At 45.1% G+C, this 24,902-nt stretch overlaps 1 protein-coding gene across 1 annotated transcript; it reads left to right on the plus strand.

Moving 5' to 3' along the window:
- Positions 1 to 1,069: 1,069 nt before the first annotated feature.
- STOML3 (stomatin like 3) lies at positions 1,070 to 23,075 on the plus strand. Its single transcript, XM_019447694.2, has 7 exons — positions 1,070 to 1,384; positions 14,412 to 14,515; positions 14,595 to 14,667; positions 16,812 to 16,894; positions 18,358 to 18,561; positions 20,455 to 20,589; positions 22,433 to 23,075. The coding sequence occupies exons 1-7, from the start codon at positions 1,333 to 1,335 to the stop codon at positions 22,655 to 22,657; spliced, it is 876 nt and encodes a 291-aa protein (XP_019303239.2). The 5' UTR covers positions 1,070 to 1,332; the 3' UTR covers positions 22,658 to 23,075.
- Positions 23,076 to 24,902: the final 1,827 nt, after the last annotated feature.

Here is a 24,902-nt window from a genome sequence, read left to right on the forward strand (position 1 = left end):
GAAAGATCCGAGTTTGTTCTTTATTGCTTTGTTTTCACACCTGGGAAACAAAATATTGTTTGGAATATTGATATAAGAAAGATGAACATCATTAAAGTAGAAGATTGGCTCTTTCTGTAGTGGAGGAAGACCTACATTGTCCTTGACCGTAAGTGGTATGATGAAAGAAGCCCTCCTGAGACAGGAGCCTGGGGACCTGAATTCGAGAAACAGGGTTGCCATTTGTGAGCTGTTATTGTTGACAAATTACTTATTCATTCATTCTACATGTATCTGTTGGGCATCAGCTATGTGCCTGGGTTGTTCTAATGCTGCAGGTGCCATGGCAAAAAAATAAAGAACTAGTCACACCCCTTAAGCAAGTTATCGTATAGTTCAGGGGTCATCAAACATTTTCTGTAAAGGGATAGATAGAAAATATTTCAGGCTTTGCAGGCTGCATGGTGTCTATAGCAAATACTCAACTATGCAGGTGTGGTACAAAAGTGGCCACAGCCAACACAGAAACAAATGGATGTGGCTGTGTTCCAGTAACACTTTATTTACAAAACTAGGTGGCAGACCAAATTTGGCTAGCAGGCTGTGGTTAGCCAACGCCTAGTCTAGAGGAAGAAGCAAGTATTAACCAGATAAGTGTGCATGTGGCAACATATGCAAAGGCCCTGTGGCACAGAGGACACAGATAGCTTTAGTGGGGTTCATAGAAGGTCAGTGTGGCTATTTGCCAAGTGAGTGAGGGGATTACCATGTGAGTGAGACAGGAAAGGGAGAGAGGGGCAGACTAGCAGGAACTTTGGGGGCACTTAAAATTTTAGTCTTTGCCGTACTAACAGTTGGCAGTCATTGGATTACTTTAAGCAGGATGGCAACATGATCAGATTCAGGTTTTAAAAGATCACTCACTACAGTGTATAGATTGAATTGAATGAAATCTCATCATCTGAAACATAAGAATAGGTAAACTATATCAACAGTTCATTGTGGTGAACAAATCACACAAGGTGCATAAAAGTGTGTTATGAAATATAAATGATGTAGAGAATTACCTAGAGCTGTTTTACAGGATGCAAAGGTCATGTTCTTTTGAATGTTCTCTATGAACAAAGGCAGTCCGAATTCATGAAAGAAATCGTTTTGTTTATGTTAACGGGCTTCCTTCACCAGGGAAACTGCTCCTTGGGGTGCTCCAGAAAGGCGAGGAACTTCTCTCTCTTGCTCATTCCGTCTCTGTCTCCTTTCCCTCTCCCAAGCACATCGGGGTGCTGCCTGGAGCCCAGGCCTGGCTCCAAACCCATGAAAATTGGCCAAGCATAAAAGCTTCTCAAGAATGAGATGGATCCTGGGGCATCTTCCCCCGAGAAGCTGGATAAAGAGAATTTAGTGGGTAAGTCCCTCTTTTCTGCCCTAAGCTTGTTTTTTGTACGTTAAGCAGAGCGAGAGTTGTGGCATTTGTGAGAGTTACAGGGTTACCCATGAAGGGGATTGATACATATCGGGACTGGCGTCAATTCCAGTTGGAGCCCAGGATTTTGGATTCATTGCTTTCTGTGGCTTTGTTTTTTCTTCTCAAACAGCAGTCTATCATCTGCTCTTTTCTTCAGTGTTAGCTAGAATTTGTGTTTGTCTTTACACTCTTTGTTTTTCTTTTTTTGCATTACATAGCAAAGACCTCAGGATACAGAAAATGTATCCATTTTCAAATATCAGCTGGTGATGCTGTGATTAAAAAGAAAAGTTGATTTGAGCTGCATCATGTTTGGTACATGGAGAAAAATTGAGGAAAATAAAAACTTAGGCCATAAGCACTAACTACTACCTTGAACGGCATGTCGGTATTATGAAGCATTTTGCTTGCGTTATATTTTTAATTTTTTTTTTAACGTTTATTCACTTTTTGAGAGACAGAGACAGAGTGCGAGCAGGGCAGGGACAGAGCGAGAGGGAGACACAGAATCCGAAGCAGGCTCCAGTCCCTGAGCTGTCAGCACAGAGCCCGACGCGGGGCTCGAACTCACGAACCGTGAGATCATGACCTGAGTCGAAGTCGGACGCTCAACCGACTGAGCCACCCAGGCACCCCAGATTTTTAAATCCTACAATAATTCTGAGGTAGCTTCTTGCATAATCTCATTTTATGAGGGAGAAAACTGAGTTTGGGGGAGCTTAAAAACTTGTTGAACTTCCAGAAAGTGATGATATACATGTGTAGGTATGTGCATATGTGTGAGGAGGGAGAGGGGGGTCCTTACCCACCTTCTCTATACTTTATGCTGCTGAAGAAGTCCCAGTGAAAGCTAGAAATAGAGAACACACTTGGCATTATCGATTTGCAAAAGGAAAAGTATACGTGTAGAGATATTTATCTACATCGATATGTTGGAGGCAGTAAATATCCCTTGGAAGCTAAGAGGGAGGTCTCTCGAGAGTACCTTCCATTATCTTTTTAAACAAGAAGTTTCCTGAGACGTTTTAGCTTCCCATCAACAAGAGAAAGCAGCAGCTGGGAAAATGGTATGGCTGGAGATCCAGACCAGTGAGATATTTAAAACTGTCCACAGGGTTACTTGGTTTTGGTTGTTTTAAATCTAGTGAAAACCCTGCACTATCACAGTGCAAACAGAGATGGAGCTTATATGTCACAACTTCTGACTTCATATGCTTTTGGCAGTTTATGAGAGATGTGGTATCGGTCGTTCTCTGGAGATTTGGGGGGTGAGTTCGCCCTTGCCCTCCTCCATCTTGGATACGTCAAGGAGCTGACCTTAGTTAGTGTTTCAAACTGTGCAGAAATTTCCACTTACAAATGTTGAGGGGATTAAATGAGTGATTGAGCCCTCGTTGTCACCTCCAGCAGGAGACTTCTGCAGTACTGTGCCACTAGCTTGTGGCACAAACGTCCGGAAGCCACCAGTGTGCATCTCTTTCCAACTCCAAGCTCGGTGACATCACAGGGGAGATCAAATCTATAGAGTGCTATAAATTAGGGCTCCCTCCCTCCCTCCACCTGGTTGTTAAACACATACTCATGTCACGTGTTTACACGTACTCATGTAACGTACTCATGTAACTCAGGACGACACTACTCATTAGCCGTTGGCTTCTCTCACACTCCTTATTTTGTTCCTTTTCTCTTTAAGGATTAAAGTGAAGCCAATTGGAATCTTAATCATCCAAATCTTGGAATTTCTTCTCCATGTTAATATGAAAAAAAATTTTTCCCAGGGAGTTTTTTACAACACAGGGGCTTTGGTCCTCATCCCTGGAAGGCCTGGTACTCTAGTTCCGGGATGGGCTCACGATTTTGCATCCAAGTAAGTTGCAAGCTGGTGAGGTTGCCAGGCTGAGACCACACTTCGAGTAGCACGGGATTTCTTTCTAGCAATTCTGTGTTTTCCCTGAAGAATGTCCCTTGATGCAAGCTGGGTGCACATTTCAGAGAAACAGGCAGGAGGGAAAATGACTTACAGGTGATGAAAAGATAGTATTTACCATGAGGGGTTCACTTCAGATTTTATGTCGGGCACCTAAAATCCTTGATTCTCTGAAGAAAGAACCAGGAAGGTGCTGAGACTGTACTTCACTGACTGTATCTCCGCAGGATTGGAAGTGAATAGAAAGAGGAAGAACTTGTAACTCTACATCCCCAGGCCCAGGGAAGGTAATCTCGTTCTACACACTTTTTATTTTTCGCCTGGGAGGCATCCAGGTTTTCCTGCTGTGGAAACAGAAAGAACTTTTTTTCTTTTTTTACTTGATGTGATTAAGTTTCTTATTTAAAGATCCCCTTTTAATATTATAAAGGTATCAAAAATTAAGAAAACTTAGGACAGTCTTGCGGAGGAGGAAAAATGTCCCCTTACCCTTCAAAGACTCTTCTGGCTGGCCTCGGAATTAAACTGACCTGAGACTAACGGGAGATAATCAAATCTAATTGTGTACAAACAGGAACCCCACATGCATAAGAGGTTCAAAGACAGAAAGAGAAAATGAGGTACATATGTCATCCTGACCTACGGAATGGGCCAGCGCCCTGGGGCCCCAAAGGGGAGGAGGGCAATTCTCAGGGCAATAAGAGCAGGTGCTTGGTAATTACATGTTTGCTCTGCCACAGAGATGGGTCACTTAGAGAAAATTCATCTCTGGTAAGAACTCTCATTCTGGGAAAACCCCCCGATTTAAGTTCTTCTAGGTAGTTAAGGGAGGAGCAAAGATGTCTCTTGAGCTCACTGGGTCTTGATTTCTCCTCCAAATACTCACATGCCAAAGTAGCCCACTTTGGGGAGATTTGTTCTGACCCCCTTCAGTATAAACCCATCATACTCGCACTGGTCAGAATTAACCACTGTTAATATTTGGGTCAGTTTCTTCCAATATTTTTCCATGCGTGTATTTTGTGCTGATTGGGATCATATCGTGCATAGAATTTTTCCTTCTCCTGCTTTTTTCTTTGAACATCATACCATAGGCATTTTCATGTTTTCATAAATTGTTTACAAAAATATCCATGATGTGATATTGTGTGGGTATGTGGTGGTTTGCTTCATTATCTCTCCACTGGACTCTCAGAGAGTTTTTTACTTACCCGTGTCATAAATAACACTATCACGAGACTGCACCTAAATCTTAAGGACAAAGTATTTGTTGTTGCTGTTGGCCATGCTGTTATTTCATACAGAAAAGGGAGGTTGAGGAGACAGAAGAATGACGCAAGCAGGGGAGAAGACAAACCTTTTCTCTACCCTTTTAGGTTCTTTGGTGGGTCTACTAATTAAATGAACGTAAGACAACTCGCGGGAGAAAAACACCTGGCGTGAACGCGAGAGGCTCTACGACAGTCAGGCGATTGAGGGTTATGTGCCAGCCTGAGCTAAGAAGAAGGGGGCGGTGGGCTGGGGCTTCCAACACACAGGAAGGGGAGAAGAGCAAACGTTTGGTAAATAAATGTTGGTCATACCAGGCAGAAACCGTGGGACTCGGAGAGGAACTTAAACGAACAGGTCCTGCCCATCTCCCCTTGGCTAACCACACCCTTTGTAATGATCTCCGATGATCTCTTCCTGGACCAAAAGCTCTTCTTGAGTCTTTTGGGCCTTGCATACCTGCAGTTCAGAATAATTCGTGTGCCAAAGCAGCCCGTTCTGGGGAGGCTCATTCTGGACGCCTTCATAAGGAAAACATGTTCTTCGTTTTCTTCTCATAATGGTATGGGGGTTTGGTACAGCAGTAGCGTGAAGGACAAAATGTGAGGCCAGATGGTTCTCAGTTTAATTGCCTCTCTGGAGAGCAGGCAGAATCTCTTCTGACGGATCATTATTTCCAGACAAGAGGCGTCAAACTGATCACTAAATCTATTGTGCTGCTGAACATCATCCTTTTTTTTGTTTGTTTTTGAGCATCATTTTTGATCATTCGGTGCATTTGGTTGCCATTCACCTCATTCGTTTGATGAATGAATTTAAAATCTACCGTGTGTCAGGAGATGGAGACCTAAAAATTAAATGCCTGCTCTCAAAGCCCCACAAATCTCCAGGCAAGACACACGAGTTAGCTGAAAATTACAACATCCTATGAACAGCCACGACGGAGGGTGTACGAGAAAGTCAGAAGAGGAGCGCCCAAAGGTGGGGGTGAGAGAGAAGACTCTTCCTAGAAGAGGTGACGAGTGAGGGGAGCGGTGTGGCCAGGTGAGGGAGAGGAGAATGGGGGACGTGAAGGGGGGCTGGGGGCCACAGAGGCCCACACAGAGGCACAAAGATGTGTGAGGACACTCGTGCTTAACTCTAATACAGGGGTTTGTGTGCTGTTAGCATGTGGCTTAGTCAGCTAGACCCAGGGGTGACAGACCAAAGCCCTGCCACCTGAAAAACTGAATTGAAGATTTCCTCAGAGCCCGTGTGTCAAGCCTGGTCTCCTAACGCGAGCTTGGGTGTTGCTGCATTTGACTGATGGGATGAAGGCTCATTGGAACTCATCGTGAGGAGGCTGCAAGCAAGGTTCCTCTGGGGGGAGGTCATGACACAGGCCGCACGAGGGGCTTCCCTTGGGTTGGCCGTGCTTGAATTCTTAAGCTGAAGGTGGGAGGGCATAAGGCGTTAGAAGCAGTTATTTTTACACCTTCTTGAACATTTAAACATTCTATTTCAAAATATGTCTTCCATATTTCTATAAGAGACCCCACGGCACAAAGGAAATCAGTATACGTGTGTCGTCAGGTTCACGTAACTATTCAGCACCGATCATCGTTCTGTGGGTGAGACGTAATTATCACATTTTAGAGAACCCTCATGGTTATGAAATGTGGTAGTCATAGGTGGAGCGACGATAAGATCACCACGTAGCTCTGATTTAGTAGTTTTGCACTGAAGATCTGGTCTCTCTCTCTCTCTTTCTTTAAGTAAAAACTTACAGTCAGGGGCTCCTTTACTTTAGGAGGCAGATACATTCAGGGGTAGGGATTTATTGTACATTCTTGAAAATGTCGTTCTTGCCCACATAGAGGGGCCATCATCCGGACAGACCAGAATATCCACAATGTATATGTAGAATCTTATCTGGTAAAAGAAAGCAAATTACCAAATAAATAAATAAATAAATAAATAAATAAAATATTCTGTAAGTGCTCAGAGTAAAGAAATGCACCAAAGTTAAAAGACTTAGTGAAGGCTATTGCAATAGAGGAGAGAGGCCACAACTCAGTGTGAAGTCGGATGCTTAACCGACCAAGCCACCCAGGCACCCCAGGAGTGCTACCTTCTTAGAGGATTACATTTCAAAAGAAGGGCTCTCAGGTCCTCGAGAAAATAATCCTAGCAAGAGGCTTTTAAAAACCTTTTTTAAAAAGATTTATGGGGGCGCCTGGGTGGCTCAGTCGGTTGAGCGTCCGACTTCAGCTCGGGTCACGATCTCACGGTTCGTGAGTTCGAGCCCCGAGTCAGGCTCTGGGCTGACAGCTCAGAGCCTGGAGCCTGCTTCCGATTCTGTGTCTCCCTCTCTCTCTGCCCCTCCCCCATTCATGCTCTGTCTCTCCCTGTCTCAAAAATAAATAAACATTAAAAAAAAAAAATTAAAAAAAAAAAAGATTTATGTCTTGGGGTGCCTGGTTGGCTCAGTTGGTTAAGTGGTCAGACTCTTGATTTCGGCTCAGGTCATGATCTGGGCTTAGGTCATGATCTCACAGGTTGTGGGTTCAAGCCCCGTGTCAAGCTCTGTGCTGTCAGCACAGAGCCTGCTCTAGATTCTCTGTCTCCCTGTCTCTCTGTCCCTCCACTGATCTCTCTCTCTCAAAACAAGCAAACAAACAAACATACAAACATAAAAAAAAAAAAGAAGATTTATGTCTTGAAGGGACAGAGAAAGAACTTACCATAAGTGTTTCTAAAGAAAATGCTCTAAGAAAACAGAGATCTATAAAATCTATAAAAAATCTATAAAAATCTGTTTAATGTTTAGTCAATCTGATGGAAATGTTAAGACTGTCTTTTTTTTTTTTTTTTTTAAGTTTATGTATTTTGAGAGGGAGACAGAGAGAGAGAGAGGGAAAGAGAGCATGCTTGTGATCAGGGGAGGGTAAGCGAGAGGGAGAGAGATTCCCAAGAAGCTCTGCATTGTCAGCACTGAGCCTGACCTGGGGCTCCAGCTCATGAACTGCGAGATCATGACCATGAGATCATGACCTGAGCCGAAATCAAGAGTTGGACGTTTAACCGATTAAGCCACCCGGGTGCCCTACAAGTGTCTTGACCAAAATACACCTCTAGGACAATGCTAGGCAGTGTGTTGGTCAGTTAGAGGGCCTCCTGATACGGCTAATATCCTTTACATGTAACCTAATCCACGCAACTGGTTATTATTGTATTAACAGAGGAGGAAACTAAGACTTAAGTGGCTTGCGTGGTGAGTAGGATGTCATCCAACTTTCACGTGAAGGCGTCTCAATTAGAATGTGCGGTGAATGACTCAGGGCCTCCACTGCTCATCGGGGCTGGGCACTGTGTCCATCTGTCCACAGGCTGGCTTTGCTGAAGGTTTCCCATTCTGTCTGTCCTCTCTCTGAGAATGCAGAGTAAGCAGTGAGTTTTCCATCCTCAATACTAGCCTGACCTTATATCCTCTGGTTTATATTTGATTGATTGATTGATTGATTTTTAATGTTTATTTATTTTTGAGAAATAGAGTGTGAGCGGGGGAGGGGCAGAGAGAGAGGGAGACGCAGAATCCGAAGCAAGCTCCAGGCTTCGAGCTGTCAGCACAGAGCCCGACGCGGGGCTCGAACTCACGGACCTCGAGATCATGACCTGAGCCGAAGTCGGACGCTTGACCGACTGAGCCACCCAGGCACCCCTGTTTGAACTATTTATTGAAGTGTGAGATACATACACATAAGTGCACAGGTCTTAAGTGTTTATCTGGAGAGACTGAATAGACAAACAGACAACGGCTGGACCATATATAAAAATAGAACTCTGAGGAACAGCCTGTAGCCGCCTGTCCCCCAAAACAACCCCCTTTGTCTGTAATAACCAGCCCAAGAAGCCAGCCTGTCAGGAAGTCAGTCTTGCAAGAAACTGGATTGTTATCTCTAGTGACAACTCAGGAAGCTAAACAATAACTTCTGTAACTATCAGTCCCAAAGGGCCGGGACTTGATAAATAACTGACAGCTTCTCTACTTTTTTTGTCCCTGCTTCCAACTTAGGACCAACTAAAGAAAGCCAAGTCTGCTCCTTTACCCAATCACAGGGGATGCCCGGCTTCCAGGGAGCCCAGCTGTAGCTTCCCCATGCCAACAGCCTCCAGTCGCCTGAAGCCTTCTCCCTTTTCCACCATGAAGCCCCCCGACTCCTCTGTCTGCCTTTCAGTCTCTGACAAAACTCAGGTGACAGAGGCTGACTCTTGTGCCAGATAGCAAGGCTCTGGATAAAGAAACTTTGCTGTTCTCATTTGATTGGTCTTTGTTTGTTTCCACAGCCTTGATATGTGTAAGTCTATGCGATCACCACCCTGATCGAGATATGGAAAATAACAGCACCTAGAAAGTTTCCTCATCCCTTCCCAGAAAATACCCAACCCCATTAATTAGAGACAGCTACTACTCTGAATTCAAACCTAATACATTAGTTTTGCTTGTTTTTGAATGAGATGATGCAAAATAAGTGAGATCTTACAGTATATATTCTTATACATAGGGTAGGAATATAGATAAGTATAATATAATAAGTATATTACACATGGGATCAAAACACGTGCCCTCTTGGGTCCAGCTTATTTTGCTCAATATTTTGTTTTGAGATTCATCTGCATTTTGCATATGGCGGTAGCTTTGTCTTTTTTTCTTTCTGGGTAGTACTCCTTTATATGAGTATGCCACAATTTTATTTATTCATTTTACTATTGATGGATTAGGGTGGCTCTACATTTCTTGAATTTTATGAATAAAATTGCAATGACCATTCTTGAACGTGTTTTCACTGTCATTACCTCTCATTTCTCTTAAGTATTACTTAGAAGTTGAAGACTGAGTCATAGAGTCAGTGTGTTTAACTTTAGTAGATATTTTCAAATAGTTTTTCAAGCTGATCGTGTCAATTTGCATACCTGAGGGTTCGCTGCGGCACAACCTTGCCACAATGTGGTATTGTCTGTCCTTAACACTTGCCTCTCTGGAAGCCGTGTATTATTATCTCATTGTGGTTTTGCTTTTCATTTTCCTGATGTGTAGTGTATGTCCTTCTGTTCTGGTGTTTTGAAGCAATGTCACAAAAACCCAAACAGCTATTTCTGCTTAGAGAAGAAATAACTGTTTTGTAGTAACACGGATCTGCGGGCAAGGGTCGTATGTAGTATTGACCTGATATTTAAATACTATTGACCGAGCCAAAGTAAGAAATAAGCAACCAAGTCACCTCGCCTGCTTTACTAAAATTCGTTTCTACTTCGAGCGCCATATAAGTGGGGATTTGGAATAATCTCCCTTACTTCCTGGCCTCACCCAAGTAAGTTATCAATCTTGCTTTAAGCGTTTACCCCTAGTCCTAAAGGTTATGTAAGTTTCCTCTGGTGCTACAGGCCGGGGCTAAATGCAGAAACAAAGGCCCGGAGGCATGCCTCTGTAAGTGAGGCTCCGTTTTGCCTCATTGCCTAAATCATTAAAGGCACACAGGAATTACTGTCAGTTTGGGAGACGTGCGGGTCCCAGTTTACCTAAAAAGAGATTAAGATGATGACGACACCACTAACCAGGAAGTTTTCGGGCTGCAAAATGAAGGCTTGGCCTCCGTTATCCCTGAAGTCCTTCCAACTGAAAGTCCCGGGGTCCTTCCCCCGAGGGTCAGCAGTGCAGAGTCTCGGGTTCTGTGCGTCATGGCTCTGCCTTTCTGTTTCCAGCTCGAAGGAAGTGTAGTGACTGAACACACTGCTGTTCTTTGTCACAGCCACGTACAGGAGGGAATCGCCGCTTACTCTGCCAGGGGGACATTTCCTAGAAGGCAGCACAGCAAAGACCCGACCCTGTGACTTGTCCCTCCTGTCTCTCTCCTGCAGACATGAACCCTTGCTGGCAAGTTCCCCATCTTCTCCTTTGTATCCTCGGCCCCAGCACGATGCCTGGTCTAGAACTGGGAAAATACTGCTAAACGGAGGGATGAGAAATCGAGAGGAATTTTTGGGGGTGGCAAAACCCAGTTCTCTGCTGGACAGTGAGTGTACGAGGATGGCCATGTGATACTGTGACAATTACTGAAAAGACACCTCCGTGGATTTGGAGGAAGCGGGAGAGAATTAGGCGTGCCGCGAGCTTAGCGGGTTAATGCCGAGGTTGTATGGGGCCCTTTCCTTCGTCAGGAAGGCTCCTGCAGCAACCTTGTGGAGGCTGCAATGGAGGCGCGATGGGAGGTTCCTGAAGATCCTTGGTAACACAATCCCTGCCCATCTTCTCAGTCAGAGTGGGGAGCCTGGGTCCCGCTTCCCAACACTTGCTTCGTGGGTTCTCTGTGAAGGGGAGGCTGGAAGATCGCCTCTGCTCAAAGCCTGTACAGCTGGCTGGCCAGGCTGGCCGCTGGGCCTGCAGGGAAGCTGGGTAACTGTGCTCCCAGCCCCACTTTAACGACAGCTAATGACACCCCCGGGCTCCACAATTCTCCCAGTGGTAGTGGCCTGGGGGATGCTAATGCTCAAGGGTAAATCTGGGCAGATTAATCACACTCTCATCTCTTGTGTCTCTCAGCACGTTTAGTACCTAACAGAGCCTCACTGGCAGCTGGTGACGCAAGGGCTTGATGGGGCTCCGGAGGCATGCCGACGGTTGGGGGGGACGGGCCTGGTTCTCCGCCGCAGACACTTGCTCATGCAGCGTGGTGTTCAGAGTGTAGCTGGTCTGGAAACGTCTAGCGCTCCCTCAGGGCACAGAGTGTAGCTCGTGTCCTTGTTGGAGCCCAGCTGCCTGTGTGCCTTGCCCTGCTGGAGTCACAGCCCCGGGACACCCCAAGGGGCCTGAATAGCCACGACGTCACCGAGATTCCAGGGAAGTGCAACTTGTCCCCGAGAGAACGTGTACGAGCACGGGTTCAGGGGGGGACAGTGTGCGGTAATTACGAAAAATGAGGTCGATCTGCACGTACTGACATGAAGCATCTCTAAGATACGTTCGGTTTTTAAAAAAGGAGTTTAGTGTGGTGCCACGGCTCACCAAATCTACAAATGTAAGCATTTTTAATGCGTATTTATTTATTTTTGAGAGAGGAAGAGAGAGAGAGCATAAGCAGGGGAGGGGCAGCGAGAGAGACACACACAATCTGCAGCAGGCTCCAGGCTCTGAGCTGTCAGCACAGAGCCCAATGCCAGACTTGAGCTCATGAACTGTGAGATCATGACCTGATCTGAAGTTGGATGCTTAACTGAGCCACCCAGTGGCCCCGAAGCCAAATGTTTTCTAATGATAGTTACATGTATATAAATACATTGAATCGGTCTATAATGAAATGCACCAAATCAACAACTATGGGACCATTCTAGATAAAAGTGGACTAAGGGGAGGACGGTCAGGGGGACTTTGGTTTTATCCATGTTGCTTTGGATTTTTTTTTTTTTTACAATGAGAATGTTTATAAACAGGCTGTGTCATTGACAGTAGTTTAAAAAGCACTAATAAGCAAAATGCAGCAAAGATTCTATTAGAATGTACAAAATGTCTTTTTAGCCTGCATAATGATAGTCGCATCCACTTCAGTGTGGTCCTAGGCTTTGGAAGGTGATATTTTAAAAACTTTGGGGGCGCCTGGGTGGCTCAGTCTGTTAAGCGTCCGACTTCAGTTCAGGTCATGATCTCACAGTCCGTGAGTTTGAGCCCCGCGTGGGGCTCTGTGCTGACAGCTCAGAGCCTCGGTAAACTTTGGGTATGCAGGCCAGCCCTTACTGCTATTGAGTATATCTTTATGTGTGTCTAGAGCCTATTAAAGGGCATTTGCCCCAAGTTTTTAATACTAAATATGTGTCTAAAACTTAGATGCTTCTCATCTGTCGGAATGTCATAATTGAGAAGACTCAAAATACCTAGTGAGGAGAAGCATGTGGAAATAGCCACGGTGTCACAGTGTGCCATTGATGACAGCGTGGGGTGGTCTGAAGTCTTTGAAGGGCACTTACCGCTTAACAAAATTGTCAATACTCATCTCTTTGACCTAACGCTTTCACTGCCAGGCATTTACCCTACATAAAGTGTGTCAAAACACATATTAGAAAGCACTCATCACAAGATTGTTTGTAAGCGCGAAATCCTAGAACTCTCCTGAATGTTCATACGCTTCTGGCGTGGGCACTGACGAGCCAGTAACAGTAAAGTGGATAAGTGAGGATGCTTTTGAGGTGGCATCAGTTAGACCTCGTGACTTCCGCGGCTGAACAGGGAAGGGGCAGCGATAACCCTGTGTCTCTAACGTGGACAATAAGGTGCGTGGTTTAGGCATTAATGGAGACAGTGCAAGTTGTTTGTGGAATTATCTGGGGAAAGGTATCTACTATGTGCAGTTAATTGGGGTGTTTGTGTGGAGAATAGGACTCGGTTGGAGGAAGTGTGGGGTGAGGTGGGGCAGTCGTCAAGAAGAGGAGAGTGAGAAGGAATGAGAACGAAAAAGAGGGTGGAATAGTGAATATAAACAATAAAATAAGCATACAGGGTCAGCCAGACCTGTGGGTTTTACAAACATGAGCTCGAAAACCTGAGAAATTATGTAATTGAAGTGGTGAAAGCTACCAAGTTTTAAGTGATTGGAGTCTGATTTGAAGTTAGCATTGTAGGGCAATAGCCTTTAAGCCAAAATGGCCCTGTTATCATAACGTGGGATTAGCAAAAAGACATCCAATGTAATGAGTCAGTGTAACAAGATTCTGTGAAAAGTCAGAAATGTCAAATACCAGTGGCTGACAAGTCCCTGTAATATCTGTAAAATGAGAATAAGAGTAATAATATATATTTACTAATGTAGATGTTAATGTATGGGCCAAGTGCCATATAAAAATTATCTCATTTAGTCCTCATCAAATCCTTCAAGCTAGTTGACTGCCATCCCCAGCCTATAGATGAGGAAGTGGAGGCTTAGAAAGATTGAGTGCCTTGCCTAAGACCTCAGCACCGGCAGGTGAGAGATCTCTCGTAGAAACTCATACCTTGGGCTCTTCAAAATGGTTTTCCTGCCATACTGTCTCCCTTTGGGGGTAATGATACCTACCTGTCTCCCTAAAAGATTGTCTTGAATTTCAACCTGGAGAATCCTGGGGGCAAAGGAAGTTGTCTTTTAAAATGGTACCCTAGTGGGGCGCCTGGGTGGCTCAGTCGGTTGAGCGTCCGACTTCGGCCCAGGTCACGATCTCGCCGTTCGTGAGTTCGAGCCCCGCGTCGGGCTCTGGGCTGATGGCTCAGAGCCTGGAGCCTGCTTCCGATTCTGTGTCTCCCTCTCTCTTTGCCCCTCCCCCGTTCATGCTCTGTCTCTCTCTGTCCCAAAAATAAATAAAAAAAAAAAATTAAAAAAAAAAATAAAATGGTACCCTAGTGATTCTGATGTAGGTAGTCCATACTCTGGGCAACAGTGTTTTATATGTTTTGAGGATTATAAACCATGTCAATCCTACTAAATAGAATGGTAGTTATTATTATTGATTGCTATGAGAGTTTGCTTGGGAGGGACAGGTCAATTTCAATCTAAAGCCCTGAGTGAACAGTGAGTGTGTGTGTGTGTGTGTGTGTGTGTGTGTGTGTGTGTGTGTGTGTTTACTGCATTTATAGGTGTGCATGGATTTAGATCTCCTCCTCAGTGCCATCAGGCATGGCCAGCTGTCTGGGTAGTATCCTTACTCATGCAGCTGAATGGCTTTTTCTAAGAACCACATAAATTACAGGCTTGCTTCCTCCTCATTTTCCAGGCATCAGCAGTAAACGGCTTGGTGTATGTGGCTGGATCCTGTTTTCCCTTTCTGTCCTGTTGATGATCATTACCTTCCCCGTCTCCATATGGATGTGCTTGAAGGTAATACCCTGGGAAATAAATTGGACTCTGTATGAGCTGATGAACCATTAAGACTAAATGCTGTCCCTTAATCTCTTAGATCATTAAGGAGTATGAACGTGCTGTTGTATTCCGACTGGGACGCATCCAAGCTGACAAAGCCAGAGGGCCAGGTAGGACACTGTGGGTGCCCCTGACAAGGATCACGGGCACCTAATACTATGACTATTGCCACCAAACCTTTTCCTGGCACCTTCTACTGAGAAGAAAAAAAAAATCACAGGAAGCTGGAACCCTTGCCTCTCTGTACAATTGAAGGATGTGGTTCTGTTATGCAAGTTAATATGAATGACCACTAAACCATTAGTTTGAGAGTTTGGAAATCTGGTTCTGTTTCTTAACATTTCCCTCCAAGAGATTCAATGAACCTGAGCAAACAGTGGCTCTGTTACATTGGCTGGATGTCACTTATTACCGAGACCACTAAAGGAGTGACAGAAGAATGAGGGGAAAGAGTAAATGGCCAAGGTAGATGATTAAATTACTCAAGAAGAATATTCCAGGAGCTGGTTTTTGATTCCCAGTCTTCGAAAAGAGCTAATGGAAAAGTAAAAGGCAATTTCCTCTTCTGGCAAGTAGATTAATAGAAATATAGAGCTGGAAGCCATTGTAGAACTCCTTTGGCCAAAGGTAGTATTTCTTTTCATCTTTGCTCTTAGAATGAAGAGTGTTCTAAATTCATGTTGTAAAAGGATGGGGTTTGGGAGAGGGGGCAGGAGAAGGTCTGAGGTACTAAAACTCTAGAAGTTAGATATTGATTTAATTCTCGTCACTTCTCTTGGTCTACATGTAGTTGAACTATATGAAGTGGCTAATATTTGTTTTTGACTCTCAAACATGACAATTTCATAGGATAAATTCTAATATTTTGAAAGGAGAGGTCACCAAAAATAGCATCCTAGAGGATACATGAAAAAGACGGGTTATCTGCAATGCCTCTCTAATAACATCTGTTTCCTTCTCCTTGTTATGATGTTTGTGAGTAAACACGTTCTCTGTCCAGCTGGACTATAACCCCTCTGGCGGGCAGGAACTCTCCTATCCACCGTGACACTGCAAGTGCTCTGCACTTGACCATGCACCATGGTAGGCACTCAGATACCTGTTGCATAAAAAAATATAAGAAATCTCAAAAGCAGAAGCTTGCTAAAGACAGCTGGTCATTTCAAGTAGTATAATCTTACTTGTGTAACTCTGTAAAGGACCTAAGAGAAAGAATGCAAGAATTATTTACGATGGATGGTCTCCTGAGTTTGTCCAAATAGAAGTGTTAGAGTCATCCAACTCACGTGTATCAGACCAGGGTTGACCCCTTGTTGGTTATGTTGCATTTGCTGCGGCCAAATGTATAAGCAGGGTAAAGTTGGATAACTTGGAGGACTCTAGAGAAAACTGTATCTCTCTTAAATGAGTTTTCCCAGAAGATTTCACCACTAGATGTCCCAGGATAACAACTCTCGTCATACGTGTCTCTGGGGCTAATGAGTTACCTCAGAAAGCCATAAGAACTAGAGGGAAACAAGCCAAATTGCTAATGGAAAACCTCTTCGCTTTTGTAAATTGTCCATTATGCTTTAATAATGCAAGTATTAATAATAAGTTTTGCCAATTCTTTTTTTTTATATGAAATTTATTGTCGCATTGGTTTCCATACAACACCCAGTGCTCATCCCAATAGGTGCCCTCCTCAATGCCCATCATCCACTTTCCCCTCCTTCCCATCCCCCATCAACCCTCAGTTTATTCTCAGTTTTTAAGAGTCTCTTATGGTTTGGCTCCCTCCCTCTCTAACCTAACAATAATAACTAGTTGTGCGGATTAAGTTACATGTAAAGGATATTAGCCGTATCAGGAGGCCCTCTAACCGACCAACACACTGCCTAGCATTGTCCTAGAGGTGTATTTTGGTCAAGACACTTGTAGGGCACCCGGGTGGCTTAATCGGTTAAACGTCCAACTCTTGATTTCGGCTCAGGTCATGATCTCATGGTCATGATCTCGCAGTTCATGAGCTGGAGCCCCAGGTCAGGCTCAGTGCTGACAATGCAGAGCCTCTTGGGAATCTCTCTCCCTCTCGCTTACCCTCCCCTGATCACAAGCATGCTCTCTTTCCCTCTCTCTCTCTGTCTCCCTCTCAAAATACATAAATAAACTAAAACAAAAATCCTTAAAAATAATGTATCACATAACTAGGATATGATTTGTTGTAGTTATTTACCATAAGGTAAGATTTTAAGCTCTATTTTCATTTTCTTAGGCTTGATCCTGGTCCTGCCCTGCATCGATGTGTTTGTCAAAGTTGATCTCCGAACTGTTACCTGCAACATTCCTCCACAAGAGGTAATACTGGTTAAAGCTAAATCACTAGAAATAAAACCTGTATCTTCCCCATTACATGGCCAGTTGACATTTTACAGTTCGTTTTCGAACTATAGGAGGCCTGCTTGAGAAGCCGAGGGTGGGTCCTAAAACCACTGGGCTTTGCTTTGAGAATAAAGCCAAGGGCAAGGGTTGGATTGCTCTAAGCCTTGGAATGGCTGGGAGGGGAAAGTGCCAGAGGATAGAGAGAAAAGGTACAGTTGGCAGAGAATCTGGGGTGGGGAACAATAGACAAGATGCTCGGAAAAGTCAGGTAAGTTGTATAAAGGAGCTAAATTTAATTTGGTGGAGGGCAGGGTTTGGTTATGATATTATCCTTGCTGTCATCTTTCGAGAAGGTGATATATATATATATATAGATATAGATATAGATATAGATATAGATAGATATATATAGATATATATAGTGAGTGGATAGAGCACAGTGGCTGGGCCTGGGGAAAGAACAGACATTGCACAGAGCCCACTGGCATTTGGATTTCCAATAACTATTTTCAGTTCTTAAAGCACGGTAAATAAATATCCAAGACGAGTAACTGGGCAAAAAAGGGAGGAGAAACAGAGTTACTAATAACCAGAAGGATTCACGAAGAGGAAAGAAAATGGGAGTGGGACCTACAATGTGGGAGGGCAGAGGTGACGAGAGGGTTATGAGTCAACGTTAGTTTTCTTTTCTCCGGCCCAGGAAACTCGGTCAAGACCCGGCAATCCTCTCACCATGCCACTGGTGGGAACTGAAGAGTCCTTACTTTGGGATTCGGCCTGTGTCATGAGAGCGTTTGGGATGCCTTGCGACTTATCGTGGGCCTTTTGGTCAACAGTTCTAGATGGGAGAGGGGAGGCCTAAGTTCTGCTCCTATGGTACTGCCAGAGATCTCTCACTGGCTGCAAAGACCCTTGTCACCTCACTCAGAACAATTAAGGCAGAGCCTCTGTAAAATATAGACTATAGAACATCCTCTCTGTCTGAATGCAGAACGCGGTCTCCGGTGATGTCTATGTTTTCTAACAAGCACTGCTGTTCGTCAAATGTGATAAAAACTGAAAACCAAAAAGTTTTCAGGCATCAGGGAGACAAGCGTTCTACCTCTGTTTAGAGAGAATTCCAGAGAGGTGCCCTTGCTACATGTAAAATACAAGTGCTGATTCTCACCAGCGCAAATCAAGGGCCTCAGGCCACGGGGTGTAAGACTTCCCCGAGATGAAGTTACGGGGCTGGGGACGGACTACAAACGTATAGGAATTTTTGTCGCCAACTACAATGATGTTGTACTCAAGCCAGGGCGGATTTTGGGTGATGCTGGCACGAGCCGTAATCATTAACGCTCTCCTCCCGTGGAGAGGGCTCTTAGGCTGGCTGGCACTTTGTCAGTCGCTGTGCAAGTCGTAGTAAACACGTGCTTTTCCCTGTTCTTGCCCTCCAGATCCTCACCAGAGACTCTGTGACTACCCAAGTGGATGGAGTCGTCTATTACAGAATCCATAGTGCTGTCTCTGCAGTGGCTAACGTCAACGATGTCCATCAAGCCACGTTTCTGTTGGCTCAGACGACTCTGAGAAATGTCTTAGGGACGCAGACCTTGTCCCAAATCTTAGCTGGCCGAGAGGAGATTGCCCACAGCATCCAGGTAAAGATGCTGGGAATGAAAAGCCCGTATCTTTAGTTGGTTCATTTTAATGATCAGTAATCACCATACATCAGCAGTTCTAAGAACCCCTCTCACGTGCATGCACACGCACTCACACAAAAACCATACGCACACACACACACACACACACAGGGCCGCTGTAAACATTGGGCCTCAGTTTTTGGTTTTATTCCTTTCTAATCACAAGGTGTAGATTTTGTTTATGTATTTATTTATTTAAAAAATTTTTTAATCTTTTATTTTATATTTGAGAGAGGGAGAGGGAGAATCTGAAGCAGGCTCCGGGCTCCGAGCTGTCAGCGCAAAGCCCGACGCGGGGCTCGAACTCGCGACTAGTGAGATCATGGCCTGAGCTGAAGTCGGACGCTTAACCGACTGAGCCACCCAATCTACAAGGTGGATTTAAATTTTGGAGCAGGAGAAGGGGAGCCATAGGAATCGCACACTTCACCCATTTTGTTTGGAATTCGAAATTATGACTTAGCATTGTTCACGACTTATTGTTCATGACTCATTGTTCATGACTTAGCTTTTCTGAAGAGCTTAGAGTCCTTTTTAGCTTAGGTTACTCCAGAAGAGGGGCCGCCATTTCTCAGTCAGGCTATGTGTTTCTGCATGTAAGTGGAATATTAAAACAGGATTCGATGGAGACAGCACGGGCCTGCCATCCCTGGAAAATCTGACATGACACTACCAATATCAGGAATAACATTGGTAGTAACCATAATTATAATATTGATGAGGATGTTGCAGGCAGCCTCCTCACCTCTTGCACACCCCAGTTTATAGACAGATTTCTGTATGATTTTTAAATCAATTATGTTTTGATCCTGAGCCTCCCTTCCGTACCTTAGGGGGGAAATTCAACTTCGGTCTTGGCATCTCCTCAGTCCCTACCGTGGCACAGAGTCCCCAAGGTTTCATGAGATAATATCAGTTCTGCATGACCCTCCAAATCATTTGTAAGAGCCCCATGAGTTTGACAAGTTGGATGTTTCCCCTGCCACAGTCTGGTCACTGGCTCCTTGGGAGGTCTCCCCATCTCCCCGGGTTCTGCAGACGTCATGGAAAGGCGAGAGATCACTTGCCTTTTGGTAGCACAGAGATCTCTACTGCTTGTCTGATCTTACTCTTTCGCAAGGCAGTTTTTTTTTTCATCCCTCCCCATCCAGGATAACCGACGTGCTATCCTAGGGTGGTCTTAAGTTTTTACAAAGGACAAAAATATCTTTGATTATAGGCTGCTTGTGCTCTACAAAAAAAAAAAAAAATTGTGCCTGGCTACCTGTTTAAAACTGGACACAGGGCAGAGGTTAAATGGAGCAAGGCACGTAATATCTCAAAAAGTACCCTACGGAATTTATTGAGTTACCGTGAGGCACTGGTAGATTTCTTACATATATAGTCTCCAAGTCTCATGAAAATCCTGAAAGGAAACCTTTTAAGGATGAGAAAACTAAGAATCAGAGAGGTTAAGCAACTGGCCCAATGATGCACAGCTGCAAATGGCAGAGCCAGGACAAAATCCAGGAATGTCTGAGGAGCCAGTGTGCTGCTGCCTGCTTGATGTCCGTGGCAAGAAAATGTGGGCTATTTGCTCAGCTCTAGGTGGATGACATTAGGAATAGTTTGGGGGTCAATCCTGATAGCTTTTGAAAGATCTATCCGGCTATGCTTCTGAATCCTTCCTGGGATTCACTTCAATTCCTGGACGTGGTCGGTAAGGACTCCTATTCCTTCCCAAACGGTCCTACTCGAAATGCCGTGAATACAAAAGGAGAAAAAGAAGAGGGATTTCTCTTGCAAATAGAAAGCATGTCCGTAATATCACCTGTCTTCTGAACCGTGGCCTTTCTTTTGCTTTGGAAACAGACCTTACTTGATGATGCCACCGAGCTGTGGGGGATCCGGGTGGCCCGAGTGGAAATCAAAGACGTCCGGATTCCCATGCAGTTACAGAGATCCATGGCAGCCGAGGCAGAGGCGACCCGGGAAGCCAGGGCCAGGGTAAGGGCTACTCTGTCTACACTGCAAGATGCCTCCCCTTGGAGCAGACAGGAACAGACCTTGAATGGAAGATCAGGCGTTCTCCATTATTTTGTTAAGAAAAGGGTTTCTTTTTCATGGTCTTTACTGCGAATTTTTTCCTGAATTAAAAGGTAATGGGCAGCTTCACGTACCTTGAGGAAGTCTGGCAATAGGTCTCGGGTCAGGGGTGACTCCGCGAGGCGGGTCCTAAGTCGGGCTGCATTTCAGAGTCTCCTAGAGAGAACTTAAGGCAGCAAACACTAATTCCCAGGCCTCGCCTCGGACTCAGCGAAGCAAGAGTTTCTTGTGGCTCAGGAATCTACATTTTTTATTTTTTATTTATTTTTTTTTAAAGTTTATTTTTGAGACAGTGAGAGACAGAGCATGAACAGGGGAGGGGCAGAGAGAGAGGGAGACACAGAATCCGAAACAGGCTCCGGGCTCCGAGCTGTCAGCACAGAGCCTGACGCGGGGCTCGAACTCACGGACCGCGAGATCATGACCTGAGCCCAAGTCGGACGTTCAACCGACTGAGCCACCCAGGTGCCCCCAGGAATCTACACTTTTTAAAGCTAACGACTGTGTGTGGTTTGTTTTTTTTTAACTGAAGTATAACTGGCAAAGCTAGATTAGTTTCAGGTGTACACACACTGATTCAACAATCCTGTACATTAATCCGTGCTCATCACACTAGGTATACTCACCATCTGAAAGCCAGTAATTCTGAGGTAGCCAACCGGTTCCTGTCTTTTGAACATTATTGTTAAAGTGCCTACTGGATTAAAAGGGAGTGGTGGTGGTAATTAAATGCAATCCAGGTCAGAATTACAAAATTCGAGCATAGCCTGGCCTCGAATGCTCTTGAATCTGTTGGACCTACGGTCTTCACGTCTGCATGGATGGGTTTCCTAGAGTGTCAGCAACCAACTAAGATGGGAGGCGCCTGGGTGCCTCAGTTGGCGAAGCGTCTGACTCTTGATTTCAGCACAGGTCGCGATCTCACGGTCGTGGGATCGAGCCCTGCCTCAGGCTCCACGCTGAGTGGGGAGCCTGCTTGAGATTCTCTCTCTCTCTCTCTCTCTCTCAAAATAAATGAATAAATGTTAAAAAAAAGAGCCCACTGAGAGAAACCTTTCGCGTACCCTCTTCAGAATCTTCCTTGTGAACCAATGCAAGTTTTCCTCTGCTCCCATCCCTTCCCCAGCTCTCATTAATCTGCAAAGCTCCAGCGGCTTCTCAGCAGTGGGCTTGGAGGGCGCTTTGGCACAGAGGCAAAGAGCGCTCACGGCTGGGCTGGGGCAACCTAGTGGCAAGCCGGTCTTGGGCAGGAGAGAACTAGGAGGGGAGGGAGCTCTAAAGGGAGCCTTCTAGTATTATCAGAGTGGCACTTGTAGTCAAGAGCAGAGAGAGCTTCAAACGGTTCTCACGTTGCAAGAATGAGGCGAAGCTGACAACAGAATAAAAGAAAAACATCTCCTAGGATAAGTGAAAACCCCAGAAAGAAGCCAGTTGGAGGCTTTGAATTTCAGACTTCTTTTAGTTTGAGTCAAAGTCAGGGCTTTTATTTTGTTTGCACATGAAATCTGGGGGCTCCTCATTTGTACAGTCTCTCCCGGCTTCCCGCAACCTCTTCATATTCCCCTGATCACATTAAGACGTGAAACTCTCACCCCCACGAACGAAGCAAGAAGAGACCCTTGTGGGAAAGTGGGGGCTGGCAGGGAGGCATCCGTATGCAGCCGCCGCAGCCGCCGGAAGCAGAAAGCACAAGTTACACCTGTAAACTTTGATGTCTGAACTTTTTTTATTTCCGTCCCTTTAGGTCCTTGCAGCGGAAGGAGAAATGAATGCTTCCAAATCTCTGAAGTCAGCCTCCCTGGTGCTGGCCGAGTCCCCCATAGCCCTGCAGCTGCGTTACCTGCAAACCTTAACCACCGTAGCCACAGAGAAGAATTCCACCATTGTGTTTCCTCTGCCCATGAATATCCTGGAGGGCATTGGTGGTGTCAGCTACAACGACCACAAGAAGGTTCCTGACAGAGCCTGAGGTCCCCCCGCTGTAGCCAGCCTTTGCTTTGGGAGTTGTTTCTGTCTGTCAAAAGAGCTCAGCGGTAGAAGTGCGGAGAATCCCAACATTATTGAAGCAGAGGACTCCCCAGCTGGAATAGCATTAGCGAGGAAATGCCATAGAGGCTAAAAAAAGGAGGGCTGTGTACTTTTATTATTCAAGAGCGTGAACAGCACGATCCTAACTGATCCTTGTAATCAGTTAGCCGGCCTTCCCGACTTAAGGTGGGAGCTTTTTTGCAGTGAGGGGAAGAAATCTTTGGGTGACTGTGACTAAGATTTCGGCATTACTTTTGATTGGTTTGAGGACGTTCTCTAGATAATTTATAAAGTCACATAGGCCTCCTGTTTACACGAGATGTTTGCTTTATAATTCCCGAGTAAAATTTCCAACAATCGCCACAAACTCCCACGATGTTTGAAATTCTGATGGATTTTTTAAAAAATGTTCATTTTTTTTTGAGAGGGAGAGCGTGTGCAAGCAGTGGGGGGTGGGGGGGCAGAGAGAGAAGGGGGCAGAGGATTCAAAGCAGGCTTGATGCTGACAGCAGAGAGCCCGATGCGGGGCTCAAACCCACGAACCATGAGATCGTGACCTGAGCTGAAGTCAGACGCTTAACTGACTAAGCCACCCAGGTGCCCCAATTCTGATGGATTTGGACGTTAAGGACGGAAGAGGCACTGAGGCTCCCAGCTGCAAACTCATCGCCAACCCTCAGAGCAGCCTGTACTCCCCTCTCTTGGTGCCCGTGCCCCTGCCCGGAGTGGTAGTCAATGCGCAGTGGCCTGGCACCTTTGTCGCAGGTGGGACAGGGCATGGTGTTTAGATATGAGAATGCTCCTCTCTAACCCATTGGTTGAAATCACTGGGGAACATCTTCCTGTGGACTTCATGTTTTCACTCCATTATTAGTCCCAAGAGCCACCAGTCATTAAGAATTGTTTGTAAACTCTATTGGCCCCCTCAAAAAAAACACACAAGAAAACAAAAAACAAAGCAAAAAACCAAAAAACCCAACAACAACAACAACAAAACAAACACACACACAAAACACCTGCTAAAAATAAAGGAGCCACAGAATAGAATATAGATGTGATGTATTTTAAAAATTGCTTTGTCAGAAACTTTTTGTTGCCATGGTGCAATTTTCTTTTGAGTTCTATTCTGAGCAATGGGCTAGAATTTTTAGTTACCGTTTAGTGAATGTCTGCTATGTGTTAACAGTGTGCTAAGCCCTTTATGGATGCCAAGAAGTATCTTTATTTTGCAGATGAGAAAGGGATGTCAAGAGGTTAAATAACTTGCCCCAGATCCTGCAGCTAGTTTGGGGTTAGGATTTAAAACTAGGTCTGACTCCAAAGTCCTTGCTCTTAAACATCATGGAGTTTTATTTGGGGGAGGTACGAGGGGGAGGGGGGGGCGAATAGAGCCTTCTCATTCCCTTTTTGTCTCTGGAAGTGTGGGTGTCCACGACAGATTTTTTTAATGTTTATTTATTTTTGAGAGAGTCAGAGACAGAATGCGAGTGGGTTAGGGGCAGAGAGAGAGGGAGACACAGAATCGGAAGCAGGCTCCAGGCTCCCAGCTGTTAGCACAGAGCCCGACGTGGGGCTCGAACCCACGAGCCATGAGATCATGACCTGAACTGAAGTCAGACGCTCAACCGACTGAGCCACCCAGGCGCCCCTCCACAACAGGTTTTTCCTGTGTCCAGGACTGTGAGAACTTACACACACATGTGCACACACTCCTTTTCACACTGCAAACATACTTCTTATATAACCCCCTACCCTCACATCCCCCACCCTGCACCCCCATCTCTGCTCACATCCCCTCCGTATGCGCCCCTGTCACACGTAGGTATTATCTGCATATAAGTGCAAAATAGGGATCCCATTCTACCTTTGGTTTCGTAGCCTGCTTTTTTTCATGAAGCCATATCGTACTTGATATGAATTCTGAACGATTCACAGTTAATAAATTTTTTTAGTAGATTCCACTGACTCTATAACTCTAGCACTCATTTTTAACGCACCAGGGCTCCTATTTTTCCTACGAAGATAAATGCTTGCATTTTGGCAAGAATTGGGAGCAGAAACCTATCATAGCTCATCCACACCGGCCAGAATCTGAGTCGGTGAAGTCCTACCGGGTAGACACTTGGTGACCCTACATCTTAAGAACAGTGGGGCGGAGACTGACCCACAGGCTTGGGACACCTGAG

Source organism: Panthera pardus, unplaced genomic scaffold (assembly GCF_024362965.1).
Source record: "Panthera pardus isolate Hobbes unplaced genomic scaffold, ASM2436296v1 HiC_scaffold_1, whole genome shotgun sequence".
Taxonomy (NCBI): Eukaryota; Metazoa; Chordata; class Mammalia; order Carnivora; family Felidae; genus Panthera; species Panthera pardus.

What these genes read in the sequence shown, in the direction of transcription:
- STOML3 (XM_019447694.2), top strand. Translation starts at nt 1,333, where the DNA reads ATGGATCCTGGGGCATCTTCCCCCGAGAAGCTGGATAAAGAGAATTTA. An exon ending in CCATATGGATGTGCTTGAAG is followed by an intron (nt 14,516 to 14,594) that starts GTAATACCCTGG and finishes TTAATCTCTTAG; the next exon opens with ATCATTAAGGAGTATGAACG. An exon ending in GCAACATTCCTCCACAAGAG is followed by an intron (nt 16,895 to 18,357) that starts GTAATACTGGTT and finishes CTTGCCCTCCAG; the next exon opens with ATCCTCACCAGAGACTCTGT.